General features: G+C 38.2%; 1 protein-coding gene across 1 annotated transcript in view; it reads left to right on the plus strand.

Annotated features, from left to right (window-relative positions):
* The window catches only part of cdh12b (cadherin 12b), a 111,739-nt gene that overhangs the window by 19,405 nt on the left and 76,446 nt on the right, over positions 1–15,888 (plus strand). The window contains exons 2-4 of the mRNA XM_066662952.1: positions 3,486–3,780; positions 10,433–10,552; positions 12,623–12,790. Coding sequence (XP_066519049.1) covers positions 3,486–3,780; positions 10,433–10,552; positions 12,623–12,790 — 583 coding nt within the window. The remainder of the gene's footprint in view (positions 1–3,485; positions 3,781–10,432; positions 10,553–12,622; positions 12,791–15,888) is intronic.

Raw genomic sequence — 15,888 nt, forward strand, 5'->3', positions numbered from 1 at the left:
GGAATATGAACAGAGCAGTTAGAGCACAAGAAACAGTGCAGTAAACTCGACAAGTGATTTGTCAAAGGATCTAAATTATGCTAATCCAAAACATATGGATAAAGACTCATGCCAAAGTAAATTGTGCTACAACCTCAACACTGGCAATAACACACCCCCACTACAGGGACTGTGAGTTTCCCATGCCATCTTTCTACTGAAAACGACTGCACTGCTAGAAAAGCATGTGTGGGCTGATGGACAGCAGTAAAAAGCCAGTAAAAAAAAAAAAAAAGACTGCGGCAAAGTGGAGCTGCTGAATGTGGCACTCTGTGACAGAAAGCTAATGATATTCTGACTCTTATTATTTGCTGTATCTTATTATGGCCCCACAGCATCCACAGCCTACAAAGCTGCCTGTTAATTGTTGCGATTGTTAGCAGAGGAGAACATATTTAATGGCCATACTCCCAACACCTGTTGGCTTCCACACATTGCACCCAAGCAAACAGCCATTCTCCAGAGGGAAAACAGTTTGATCGGATTCAAATTATACAACAATTTCCTAACCAGTTGAGCTGTAAACGTGTCTGCTTATTATCTTAGTGCTCCAGGGGCAGAAATGTGTGTGCGTATGTGAGAAAATTTGTTTGTAAATTAAACTAAGACACAGACAGTTTGGCCTAGCTGCCAATGTTGTGTCTAGATTAAAAGGAACAGTCATTTTCTTCAATCTTTCTTCATCATTTTATGAAAAAGCCATAAAACTGGGACCTAGTTGTCAGAGTATTTCAGAGATTCAGTATTACATTTCTGTAGAAAATTGTCACCCGCATATCAGGGACCCACTCTATGGAGCTTAAACGTGTAAATAAATCTCTCTCATAAAATTGTTAGCTACTTTTTGGTGGTGGGATAAAGTTATTGCTCCAGTTTTCTGTTTTGCTTTCCCTCACCCGATACCTATATATGCATTTTGTGTAATCAGCTCCCATGCACTGCCGAATGATATTTGCATGATAATGCCTTGATTATTTCCCACTTCTCCTGCTTTACGCCTGTCGGATATTCTCTGACGACCTTCTGTTGTGTCGCCGCTTGCACGCAAACACTGTGAAGAAACTTTCCACCGAAGAAAGTGTACAAAGCATTTGGGCAGGCTGCCTGTTCCTAATGCATTCCTTTCATTTCTGGGATATTTTTCTTCACTTCTTTGTTAAGAAAAGCCTCCCTGCATGTGCCCGTGCTTGCCGATGTGCTCTTTCTCCCTCTGTGCACTACAGGACCCAGAGGATGAAGCAGCGCATTAGAAAGAGCACTCTAGTGCTACTCCCCCATTAATGAATCCCTTTATGTCATTGATTACTATTGTTAGCCTAATGGAATTTTTAATTAGTATCACTCAACTTTCCCCAGCAGCAGTTAATGAGCAAATGTGCTGTTTCTTCTCTTTGCAACATCTCTTTTCTCTAAACTCCCATCTTTAATTGTTCAGATACAAAGTGCAGATAATTAGGGGATAATTCCCCACACACACACACACCCACACACACACACACACCTGAATGCCCACCAGCATATGAACAAAATGTTGATATCAATATGATTCAAATTTACAACCATTTTAGCACATCCATGGCAGTGAACACACACACACACACACACATATACATGGAATGGAAGGCAGCCATCCTTCAATGTTGAGGGAGGAGACAGTGCTATTCTTTCGACCCCCCGACCCCACCACTGCGATTAATCTGACGTGTTAAGGGGATCAGACCATCAACCCAATCAACATCTCTAACCTTTAAGATACATCTTTGTGGTAAAACCTCTCTAATGTAACGACCTAAACAACAGCCTGCTATAAATAATTTACTTCTTCTCAACAAGCAGCAAAACAACCTTTAGGTGCCAGCACACAATTTACACTTCATTGAACCTTGTGGTTTGAGCCTGACAGTCCAATGGCCATTGAAACACTGAGATCAGTGAGCAGACATGCACTGATTTTATTTTTAACTTAGGTCTGAGTCATGCTCTTTTCCTATTAAGTTTTTTATGGTCTGAAATATGTTATTGGAGGTGTTGGAAGCGGTATCATGAGTGACATGGCTCTGGTGAACGTTTAGCCTCTAGGCTCAAATAAATTAATATATAAATGGTGTCATCTTAGTTGGGGGGAAAAAAGGATTCAGCCCAAAAATTTAGAGTGCAGACAGAATGAGGTCAGGTTAACCCACCACCCAGCCAACACAGAAACACAGCAAATGTGTTTAAGGTTCACAGAATGAAGAAACGGCTTGCACTGCAATCTTTTTTTTTTTTTATCCAGTCTACATCTGCCTGCAATCTTCAGTTCATACGGTCATAACTGTGTCAAACAGAAATTAGCTCAGGCGCTCAAAGATGAATAATTCATTGCCTCACAATGAGTACTGTATGCTTCCGTATCATTGCACTCACAAATGTAAAGGTGTCAAAAAGGGTTCTTTAATACAAACCATGTATGGTATCAACCCAAAGAGTCTAAAGAAGCTTGAGAGCCTTTCGGCAGGTCCTCATTCATAAGGCAACATAACTCCATGAATCTTTCTTGACCGATGACAAACCTACATTAACATACTCAAAGGCTTAATGTGGCAGCTCTCATAACTTTCCACTGTGAAACTAAATAAAGCAGCTTTAATGGCTAATGCTTCTTGAAAGCCTTTATAAAATGTTAATGTAGGTTTACGTCAGTTGTTATAAAAAGTTTACACTGAAGTCATGTGGCTTCATGAATGATGAGGTAGGGTAAAGCACTACTGTGCTTTCACACAACCGCAGCTGCTTTTCACTTCTGGTTGTCTGTATCTTTCAACACCTCTGAGCATTTCTAAACTTGAGCTGAACTCTAGTTGCCATGATTTCACTGATGCCAAGTGCCATGTACCACCCTTCTCTGCTCCATGTGCTAACTGCTACATTGCTTGACTCCTAATTTGCATTAAGTTAATGTTTGCTCATCGTGGAGTGTCACAGTCTCCAGCTCTAAATGAAAATGTGTGACATCCGTCCGCTTAGTTGTGTTGCATCACTGCAGGTGTGAACACAGGGTTGCTGCACCTTTCAACAGATGTTTTTTTTTTTTTAAAACAGACCTCACTCTAAAATTAATACAAGCAGGTGTGAAGACCCTGAAGTTTAAAAATATGTCCTATAAATGTTTTATTTTCTATTTCCCCCACTCTTTCTAGAGCTGAACATCCATATCTGGTAGATGGAAGATCTCTCTGATTTCATATGGCAAAGCAAATTAGTGGGGGTACACCTACGGAAACACCTGCCTGAATATTACATCAGCTCATTTGCCTGTTTAGACACTGTTCAATTATCTTCAGTTTACTGAATGAAGGATGACATTTCGTTATTGTAATTAGTATTCAAGGATTTTCTCTGTGGCTGTTTTTTTTTTTTTCTTTTTTCACTGCAGCTCAATGTCTGGCATTCCTCTGTCATTTCAGCTGCACACAGATCTGGATAAAGGCGACAGTGCAGTGAAATACACTCTGTCAGGCGAGGGGGCTGGGACCATCTTCACCATTGACCAGACCACTGGGGACATCCATGCCTTACGCAGCCTAGACAGAGAGGAGAAGCCTTACTACACACTCCGAGCTCAGGCCGTGGACATTGACACCAACAGGCCACTAGAGCCAGAGTCTGAGTTCGTCATCAAAGTGCAAGACATCAACGACAACGAGCCAAAGTTTCTGGAGGGTCCTTACACTGCTAGTGTCCCTGAGATGTCACCAGTTGGTAAGTATATTATAGAGACATGTTTTATTCTTACTCATATTCATATTCTCATATTCAGTTCTCATATTCATGTAGTCGTCCAAGGGTCTTGGAAGCACATTTATGTCATTCCCCATTTAACTGTAGAAGTTATAATTATAAAAACAATCTCAATAGCATTGCCCACATCTGCTTTTTTTTTGTTTGTCCCCAATACATGACCTTAACCCATTACTAATCAAACTTGTGTGGTTCGGTCACATATTCAGCTAAGCATTGCCACAGCAAAGTTATGATCCATCTGAAAGTTCATTCAAAGACTTCTGGCAACTAAAAGTAAAAGCCAAGGTTCATTACATTTGTGCTGTTTCTGAAAGCGTACACAATTTTGAGGCCTTACAAAATATCAAATGATTGAATGAATTTACTGTCCAAGGTAATAGCATAACTGTACCTGTTTATTAATGTGCACTATTTTCCAACGCCCAGCCTGTGCACTGTCCAAGGTCCTTAAGTGGCATATTGAGCCAACATTAGAAAATACACAATGGCTAAGCATTAAGATTAACATTTATTGTAAACTATAACAAAAGCATGGTTTAATTCAGTACATATGATCTCACTCATAGCTCTCAGAAAAGAAGAATTCTGCCAAAAGTGCAGATTCTAAACTTTTAATCAATAACACATTTGTGTTTGGCTGAGGAGCAGTTTCCACTTAATTTATGATTGGATGGTAAATCTTACAGCCACAGTGGCATCAGGAAGAGAAGTATCATTAAACAGTGTTATTTCAAAAAGTCTGACATTCTCTACACATTTTCATTAATACAATACATTTACTTCATTAAAAAATTCATAAAAAATTGAATGGTTGTGACTCAGTGCACCTAAATAATGGTAGGGAAAACTCTGAAGAGAAATACCGATTAGATCAAGTGTAATTTGTTGTATAACTCAACTGAATTTAATTAGCATTGGAATACAAATCTAATGTGATGCTATTTTATAGAAACCATAAAAAAAAAAACCTCAATGTTAGGTTAGGTGATTTGTCTAGAGAAGTGTGCACCCATTTAGAAACATCACAAATAATATGAACTATTCACATGTCTCTGGAGTAACTTTAAGGGAATGTATGGCACTATTATCTCAATCTTATGATACACACAGGCTATATATTTTTTTGCAAATATGGTGTCAGTTGTGCCAGAGCCTACAAAGACCTCTACCCAGTGACGGATGATTGAGTTACCAAAGTAACAGCCCCCTAGGGACAGTAAAAATCCATTTACTACTGGTCAAAGGTGTTCCCACATTTTAACATAACTGAACCTTTAAATGTGTTTGTTGTATTATAGTAAAAAGGAAAAGGACATCCCTAGCACAGATGATATTGTTCTAGAGACCCAGCTGTTGAACTGTGATGGTGAAAATGGGGTTTGGGGGCAGGACATTTTATGCCATTTTTGGTGACAGACATAAAGTCATGTGTATCAGATGAGATTCACTGATCTGTTTGTGCTACTGTAAATCCAGCCCCCTGGACCTAGAGGAAACTCAAAACACCCCTGGCAAGTTAAACAAAATTTACCCCCTAACACACTAAGGAACATAGCAGGGTGGGAGCACCTTGCACCCTGCAGAACCCTAACTTTCAAAATCAAGAGACAACCATCAAATCACTTTAGGTGGCACATGGACTGATTTTGTTCAGTCAGTACAGCATGGGTTAGTGATGCAGTCCAGACCAGATTACAATCCTCTTCTGATGAGCTGATGGCTGTTTTATGAGGTGTAACTTTCAGATTCCACAGAATGTGAGGCATTACTCACCTAAAGTCAAAGTCGCCTTGCTCCTCCAGGGTTGTCTTGAATTTCATAGTTTCTCTGGGTTCTGAGGGCTGGGTTTGGATTTGTGGTAGTGCAAGCAGGCCAGTGGTTCCCTTGTGACAATCTCTTCTTACCATGTACATTTTAGAACACTGTCATGCCATTGCATCAGATATCAGGAAAAGGGAAGTGGCGGGAGGGGGAAAAAAATCGCATTAGCAGCCATGTCTCGTCGAATTAAAGATCAGACAAACAAACTCGGTTTTTTGACAGCTGCAACTCCGTTTGCACTATGTTGATACGTTTTGTAACAGACTTTTAATAAAGTGAGCTGTTATAATTAATATTCTCATTTATATTTTTCAGTTGCTTCTTGATTGCTCAGTGTTGACAGCAGTCACAACATTACTGGATGAAAGAGTGTAAATGTTTTTTGCCAAAAAATAAAAAATTCCCTACAAGCTCACAGTTTAAGTGTTTGCAATTTTGGAAATTATGTCATTTGCCAGACAATCATATTCACGTACTATTTTAAATCATGCTACACAAAGTTTTAAGAATGTTGTAGCATTAGGAATCTTGCTCAATGGCTCTTATTGGCATAGCATGAGGTTCTAGCCCAAATTCCCAAACTCTAGTTGCCTGGAGGTTAGTATTTTACACTACTACATTATAAATCCATTATACTTTTTTTAACCATACAATTACCTAATAAAATAATTCTTATATAAAAAAAATAAATAAATAAAATAAAGGAGTGCCTTCATTTCAGTGTAATATTGTCCTATTCCTGCAGGTGCAGGGTTTTTTTTGCCAGGAAAATCTCGAGATTTAGTTCTTCTGGGTCTAGGGGCAGGATTTGTAGGTAGCTTAAGCAAACCAGTGGTCCCCCACACTGTGTGTTGAGTACTGCAGTTAAAAATTGCTAGTAGACACTCAGCATGCAATGACTGTAGGTAAAGAACTGTATTAAACCAATTCCTTCAATTATAAAAACACCATAAAATGTAACAAAGGCTGTAAACCACCAGCAGTCCTCATTTTGTTCGCTCTCTTTATTCTGCACTCTGATTTAGTGTTTGCACTATTCTAGCAGTTACACTGTTGAGCAGACTTTAATGGACTGTAATTAAGTTTAGGACTATTCTTCTTAGCTGCCCTTGGTTACAGTGACTGGCACCATGGAGCATTATCACTCGTAAATGCACGCTCTGGTGTCACTGGCAGATAGCCATCTTCAATCCAGCTTTAATTAAAGCCACCAGGTAGCCTGCCATCCGAGAGTTAAAGTACGAGAGCGTGTTGCGGAAACTATCAAAGAGAGAAAGAAGCATGGAAAGAAATCCTACCATGCACTTTGGAACATGTCTGTAGCTGCGAGTGTAAAAATGAGAGATGGAATTCATGTGCAAATTTTAATTAGACCAGACTTAAAAGCAAAAGCAATTACGTAACAGAACATTCAAAGAAAATAATGAACTAAGGATACAGTATATGTATCTTGTTGCTTCGGAATCCCACCTTTCATCTGTTAAGAGTGCAGGTAACCGATTTGTCATAGCATACGGTTCATTTTTTGTCTTTCTTCTGATCAAAGCAGGTTCCTCATAGAGCAAATGCCAAAAATATTCAAATAAATAAAAAGAGAACATTCAGTTTTACATCGCCAATGGCAACAACACGAATGAGAAACAGACGAGAGGGGAAAAAAATAGAAGCAACAACTCAAGCACATCCCTGTGTTGCTGTTTGAACATAATACCCAGTGTGCCCTGCACTGCTCTCAACCACTTTTCATGCTTTCCCCCCCTGAGGATGACAGATCAAGGTAATTCACTCGGAGATTGCCTTTCTCTTGATCTGAATGGCAACAAAAATGAAATGAAACCCCCTTCAACAGTCAGACAAAGGAAAGCCACTCCCCATTGCCGACAGCCTGGTGAGAACGGGACAGTTTATACACACTTCATTCTCGGCAGTCTTTCTGTACAATTCTCTATGCACGAGTTTTTAAAACCGTGTCTACTGTCTAAGCCCATTGCTATGAAAAATGCAGCAGTGTAACCAAATTCCACAACCACGTCCACAGATAAGAAGAGCATTCTCACTGCTCTTCATTAGCCCTCTTGATTCCCGTTGATTCCTCAGGTCTCCGGGAAGTATGTGGCCTCGCGAGGAGAATGTGGCTCTTTGAATGTATGATTATAGATTATTTCTCTACGTGGGTGATGAAAGAGCTCAATGGCAAATTGACAGACACGAATGTGTGTGCGCTGAAGAGGCATGAAAATCAAAGCTAATTACATCAGTTGGCTGAAGGGAAGTGAAAGGCCATCCTTTGGGAAAAAGAGCTGTTTGAAATTGGAACAATTACTCAGGCTTGTGTTTTTATGCTCCCAATACCTCAGTATAGTGGCCTTGATTTCAGTTATTTAAACAGAAATTATACACATTTGCACATTAACACATGTAAAGGTTAATAACAACATGGTGACTGGCTTATAACTCAACAACGCTGTGCTAGAGACTTTTAAAGTGTAAGTCAAAGAAAATGCATTCATATTAAGAATGTATTACTTAAAAAGACAAAAAAAATAACTTTTCTGATCTAATTATGTGCCCATTGGGATTATTTTTTTTTTAATCACATAGTTCTAGTCAATGCCAATTCAAACCACTACATGTCTTGCAATCACACTTGAAACATTCAAACGCAGCCATTATAACATCTCTGAGCAGTTCAACACACTGGAAGAAGGACACTAAAGCCACTTTCACACATGCATCGTCACCCAGAAATGTTCCGGAGGAACTGTGTGTGTGAATGCAAACACCCGTAACATTTGTCCCACACTTTACATGAACTTTGTCCTGTTAGTGCCCTAGCTGAAACTCTGCATAAAATCAGCGTGAGCACATGTGTGAATTGAGCTGCTAATGTTCAGGAGTATCTTCTATCCTAAACCTGTAGAACATTTTCAGCTGCCTGAACATATACTGACACAGAAAACCTCCTGCTGTAAGCTACATGTGTGCAACGACCACTCGGGGACATCTCCGGACTTGATACTCTGGAGTTTATGTGAAAACATTGTGCTGAATAATGGAGGAGAGATATCATCATCCTACCACCCAGAGAGCGTGATCATGTACTCTTTTTGATATTCCATATAGTCAGTATTGGAGGGAATGAAAATCTATAGAACATTTGAACAAAGAATTGACTGCACAATGCATGTGCACAGAAGTGCACAGTTACAGTCAAATACAACACTGATTTAAGGACACAGTTCGAGAGTTAGTTCTGCTCTATAACCTCTGCAAGAGCACAGCCTTCCTCCAGACTCCCCACAGAGATGGTACACTATCAAACATGGCTAAGCTTTGTTTGTTGGATTAAAGCCTTGATCTTGCTCAGCCAACATTTTAATGCCATTGTTAACCATCTGCTAGCAGCAGGGTGCTGTGCTAATAAAAGCAAGTTACAGACAATAGGCAGATTAAGTTAAAGCGTCCCAAAACTCCTGCCCAGATTTTTTTCTTTGTTGTTTTGCAGGAGACAGACAAAAAAAGTGAGAATCTCCTTCACAAAAAAAAAAACAAAAAAAAAAAACAATAATAATAATAATAGTAATAATAATAATAATAATAATAAAAAGCATTGACGTTCACCATAGCAATCAAAAAGGATATCACTGGGGAAGGTTTCACCTAAGAGTAGAGCAGGACAAATTACTCGTAAAGGCTCCTAAAGTAATCTCAATTTTGCCACAGGGCTATGGATTACAGCAATAGCATTATGGCCCAAGCTAATTAAAGGGGAGGGAGTGAGGGTATTGTTTTCAAGATGAAATAATGACTGTGTGTGTGTGTGTGTATGTGTCTTCACAAGGCTGGAGGACCATTCCTCTGCATTAGCTTCTTGTTTTTATAACATGTTACACAGATTGTTGGATCTTTAGCTCTTAGTAATGCACATAATACATGGACTTTATTAGCACTGCAGAGCCCCTATGTAAAACTTTAATCTGATGTTTTTTTTCTGTTTCTTTGTTTTTAAATACTATATATATTTATGTAATTTTATATTTACGTGATTTAAAGAAAATCATTTATCACCACTGATGAGAAACACCAAGCTGAGTCAACAAACACTGAAGACCTCTTACATCTACGCTTAAAATGATCTAACTATTAAATATATTAATGGTTTAAAATATGCTTAATTTTATTTCAAATAATGTTTTGAGAATATTAAGAAACAAATAAATGTTTAAAGGGGATATATTTTCCACCTTCAGGGTGTGTCCCTGCCTTGCACCCAGTGATTCTGGGTAGGCCCTTGACCCACCACGACCCTGAACTGGATAAGTGTTTACAGACAATGAATGAATGAATGAACTAATAATTTCCCCCTCTTCACAATTAAACATAGTTTTTGGTGCTTTACGTTTTATGTCTTTGATATACTTTTATTATTGTAGTATTTGGACCATACAACACAGCAGAATTCTCCCCCTGTCTAAAAAGCCCTGTTCACAACATCCTGTTCATCACCTACTGTCATGTTTTCAGCTCAGTTCAGTGCGAGAGCCCAAGAATGACTTGTGAGGAGCAGAAGCTCTGGATTTTAGCCATGTTTGCTAGATTCTGTTTTTTCTCTATTCTCATTTGTGTTGTATTTAATCAGAATATTACCTGTATTTGTTGTGTTTGCTTTGCTTTGCTTTGGGTTTAATAATTTTACAGTACTAAAGCTGCTCGATGTTAATGGATAACTGGTATATCTATTGGTTCTCAGTGCAAATTTTTACCAATTCTCCTCCATGTCTTCTTGCAGGTACATATGTGACCCAAGTAACAGCGACAGATGCAGATGACCCCACTTATGGGAACAGTGCAAGAGTGGTGTACAGCATCTTGAGAGGCCAGCCATACTTCTCTGTGGACCCCAAGACAGGTAAACCTGGTTACACGTCGCTGTGTCTCTGAAAATTAAGGCCAACATAACTAAACACAAATTTATTAGATCTAAAATGTTTATTAACCTTGTTACCAAAGTGTAATTCCCCAAAAATAAAGGTGGGGCAATTTGTTTCTGTCAAACATAAGTCAATGCACAGTTTTCAATTTAATTACAAAGTATTGACCCCATTAAACAAATGGAGAAAGAGTGCTTGATTTGATTACACTGTAGGCAGTCAGGGCAACAGATTTGTATCACAAGGCAATTCTAACCTCTAACTCATTCTGAAGAGTGGGAGAGCAATGGACATCCTGTCACCTCCATAAGACACCCCCCCCCCCCAAAAAAAAAAAAAAAAGGATCACGGAAGCTGGTGCTACATTTCACACTGCTTTGTACACACCATAGCAAAACAGGTCTGCTTCTTCCACCAAGGAAACACTACTATCATCAAATAAAAACAGCAAATGCATGCTGTTTTGTAAAGGTGCATCTGAAGGAAATGTTCAAGAGATGTTGACAGAAAGCGAGGGCATCTTTAAATGGTCCAACTTGGATTCAATAAAGTGCAATAAAAGAAAACTGCTTCAGAAAAGGCCTCCAGACATGATTTAGATTTAGAGTGGTAAGCAGATCTACACTCATTGATCAAACATCACTTTTTTCTCTCCTGCTAAAAAAAAAAGGCAAGCGAGTAGCAAGACCAGGTGTGTCAAGGAGGGGGCGGGGGGATTAAATAATAATATAAAAAACTTTCACTGATACAGTTTCTTAAACCTTTGGTGCATCCTAAAATCTGGGGACACTGAGGAAAAAAATCACAGACTGTTTATCACGGCATGCCGTAACAAAACTGTTCAACTCTGTGCATAAAGAGAGAGACAGACAGAGAGAGAGAGAGAGAGAGAGAGAGAGAGAGAGAGAGAGAGAGAGAGAGAGAGGATACATTCCAGTTAGAAGGACAGAAAAGGGCTGAGGCAGAAGAAAGAGGAAAAATGTTGTACAGAAACAAAAGAGAGAGAGAGAATAATTGAAAGAAAGAGACAGGGAGAGAATGACAGAAAAGGAAAGAGAGGAAGATAAAAACAGAGCTCTCAATCACTATGCATTTCACAGAGCTGTATGTTTCAGAGCTCTCCTAAAACTGATGAGAAGAGAGTCAAAAACAGAAGCCTTTGATGGTGCTCCCAGGCACACAGACCCCAGAGATCAAACGTGACATCCTTTCCCCATATTACCTGCTGCCAGTGTTGCTGAAACACCTCCGTGACCCTTTTAACCACCCACCACTGTATCTAATCTGACCTATGAGGTGCTAGCTTGATCTGTAAAAGCTTCCTATGGCATTGGGAAAAGCATTAGATGAGCTTTTTTGTATTGAAAAGGGTGGTTGACGAGCGGCAAACTACACAGTCTCAGCTCGTTCAGACCACAGAGAATAAAGTCCTGGTGGAACAACCTTTATTTTACAGACAAAGGAAAAGCTCAAAGGATCACATCAAAAGTTCTATCTCACAGAAGTCTACTCTTGTGTGAGAGCATTTACCAAGTGTCACCGGAAATAATGATTAAATGCAGTGCTTAAAAAGCTCTTGGTTTGTTGGAATTTGGAACACACATCTTTTTCCAGTGTCTTATTCTTAGCCTCTTTGTGATCCCTTAATATTTGAATATATCGGATTGTGGAACTGAACCTGCTGTAAGTCATCGTTTTTCCTGTCACTATAATATAGAAGCATGAAATTGTCAGGGGGGAACAACTGGTGTGCACATGCCTCCACAGGTTTGGTATGGACCCTTGCTCAACATTAAAATACTCCAGTTAGATGGGGTACTGGGCTGGAAGGGGGGTGGAGATGAAAAAAAAGGATAAAAGTTCCACTTGCTTTATTTTCCTGTATATCCATTTAAGCTCCTTTTTCTTCCTATTCCACACTGGATTTCCCTATGCTATTGCTGCACACTTTAACCTTTTGTCACCCTTTTTCCCTGCACTCTAATCGGATTCCCTCAGTTGTGTTTCCACAGTGAGTCACTGCTTTTTTCTATTTCTCTCTCTCAAAGGTGTTATTAGAACTGCTCTACCCAACATGGATCGGGAGGTGAAGGACCTCTATGAGGTTCTCATCCAGGCCAAAGACATGGGGGGCCAATTGGGAGGTCTGGCTGGGACCACCATCATCAACATCTCCCTGAGCGATGTCAATGACAACCCACCCAGGTTTTCCAAAAGTAAGCTTTGTGTGTTCTTCACTCAGCAACAGACCTCAGGTTTATCATACCGATACAGAAAAGACATTTTACATTAAATGGGGATTTGACTGAGAGGTATATATAAGCGTTGTATATGTGTATGTGTGTTTGTGTGTGTGTCTGAGATAAACTGCAATCTCTTCTTGCCACTCATTTTTTATTAAGGTTATATCCTCAGAGATAATCCATTATCTAGGTTTTAATACCATATATATTTGATATCTACACAGCTTGCTTTCCAGAAAGAGATATCAAATTCATCGGTCAGAAACTCAGTTACAATTCGTAATCCCAAACTAATTCCAAAACCTATAGGCTTATTGCTATCCTGATGATTGCTGTTTAAACCTGTGTAAATCTAATACATTTTAGCATATTGTGATGGTTGGGTGGGTTTTAGAAGATGACACTGAACTTAATGTCTACTGGTCAACTGATTTTGGAGTGACAGATCTGAGACCTAGGCATATACACTGAGAATTATTTCATGCATTAAGTGCATAAGATGTTTAATTCCTATGCTAAAAATAGATGTATAAAAAAGATCAAAGTAGATTATATAAATGTTCCTTTATTATAAAATGCCTAAAGCCAAAACTCTGTTTTATCTTGAAATGCAGGGTTAAAGTTATTTTCTGTAGCGTCTCACATAACACACAGATAAAAGCAGAGCAAGTCATAACTTATCTATGATCCCTTTGTTTTTCTTCTGTACTTCAGCACACTGAATCACAAATAAACATTGTTAAATTGTTACCTGTTACTATATTTTTTGTGTAAAAAAATGGTCCACGATATTTATTTTTATTCATAATGACTTTATATAACGAGGTAAATTAACCATTAAAGTGTCCTTGTTTGTAGATCTTTTGCAATGGATGAAACCTCGACATGTGCCCAGACTGTAGGCATCCTACCTACTGATACTCTGCTGTGCTTTTTAGGCAGCCATTAACAGTTCCTGTTGATTTCAAAAGCTTTTTGCCTTCAGACCTGTTTTCAGTGAGTGAAATGCATGCTCAGTGCAGTTCAGGTTGGGTGACTGACTTGGCATATCAACTTTCAACTTTGTAAATTTGAAAAATAGTTACTTGAGAAGGATGTTTCTGGTCATTGCACTTTTGCAAGGGCAAAATGCCAAGCAACATCAGATGCATTTGGTTTGATCTGAGCAGTTATGTTGCCTCAGCTCACTTTATTGGATTATAAATAAAGCAGTTCTATGAGAAGCTATACATAATCGTTCCACAATGTTTCACACGTGAGGTGGTATATTCTGGATAAAGAGCAGCAGACGTTTAGGGAACAACTCAGTGAAGAAAAATCCAACAATATTTCACTTGATTAAATACAACTTGATAAAATAAGTAAAAGACATAAATAATGGTAAATAATTCTGGAAATATTAATATTGTAATATGATATTTATAGCAATTTAATATAAAATAAATCTACTTATTTACAAATCACAAGGCCTCTAATACGTTTAGGACTTGGAAACTATGAATATTTTATATGGAAAAGAAAAATGATAAAGTAAAATGTTGGTATTTTTCTTCTTCAACTTTGTGTGATTTATTATTCTGTGTGCAGTATTTGAAGGGCTGATTCATCTCCCTTCAGTATAAAGAGGTTATGATCTCAAGATGTATTAAAGATAAATGAATATAGCTTGCTTAAGGACATATAAAGAGCTTTAACAAATTTAATTTCATTCAGATTTCAGCAGGTACTTCTCTCTCATGATGGTCTACGAGCTTCAAAGACAATACAATTCTATTATAAAGACAATTATCACTCAAATTAGTATTCAGGATTAGTTTAAAATGGGCATCTGGGGCAAAGTGACAGAAAAACAAGTAAAACGACAGGTGGGGAAATGACTTATGAGTGATTCAAATTGTATGTTGGCTGTCAGTACTAATGGCGGATGCTAATAATACACTGCATTCTTATATAACAGCTAGGAAGAGGATTACGAAAAAGGAAATGAATGAATTAAATATTTGGACATCTACCTGGTAGCATTTGTGTTAGCGGAATTCAACAGACACTTATCCAGAGTGACTTGCAATTTTACAACTAAACAAATCAATCCATGCCATTAAAATGTTAATCCTGTCTGAATTGTACTTGCCTTTATAATAGGTTAATGTTGTCTTTGAAGCTCATGGCACATTATAATATTTGGTCCAATTTAACTAAGTGAGTCATGTTTATAAGCTGAACATTTGCGTGTCAGTGAAGATTCAGACAGCTTTCGGCACTTAAGAATCATTATCATACTCGTATTCTTTGGTGCCCAAATCAAGCTGGCAATGTCCTACCTCAAATATATGACTCTGAACATTAAAACAAATGAAATGACAATGCTAATGATACACTGAGCTCATTTAAGATAGCTAGTAAGAGGCTGAAAAGATACACATTTTGCAGTGTATTTGCATATTCCATCCCAAATCCAACTAAAGAGCTACACAAGTGTAAATGCATGTGGCAAATATCTTATCAAGATACAATCCAGATATTAGCCACATGAAGTGACTAGGTGCAAACAGAGTCATACATAGCTGGCACATCTTATAATCTGAAAATAATAATATATATATATAATCTATATAGTCAAACACAGAATAGAGTTTAAGGATGAACTGACGGTTTACCACCAAGTTAAATATCAGTCTGCTCTTCAGATTTTTCAACCAGCTGCTCATGACAATGCCACAATGAAATTCAAAAGCAGCTCACAACAAAGTACCCTTTTCTATGTGAATTTTTCCTAGTTAGGCATTTTAAATCCAGTTTTAAAACGTAGTTATTCTCCCAGATGTTTGAGATATTGTAATATCTACAGATTTGTGATTCTTTGTTTTGTCACTGGGGTTGTCTAGTGTTGTATCACATTATTCACTTGTTCTACATTCAAAAATGTAGAATGAAAAGTCACTCATAACACCCTATATTTCTCTCATTTGCATGTTCAGGGCCAGTCATTACATTTATCATCAGCTTGATGTTACCTCTAACAAGAAACACCAACAGTATCTACAAAAATTTTCCATGCATCACTGTTTTTT

The sequence above is a fragment of the Hoplias malabaricus genome, chromosome 3 (genome assembly GCF_029633855.1).
Source record: "Hoplias malabaricus isolate fHopMal1 chromosome 3, fHopMal1.hap1, whole genome shotgun sequence".
In the NCBI taxonomy this organism is placed as follows: domain Eukaryota; kingdom Metazoa; phylum Chordata; class Actinopteri; order Characiformes; family Erythrinidae; genus Hoplias; species Hoplias malabaricus.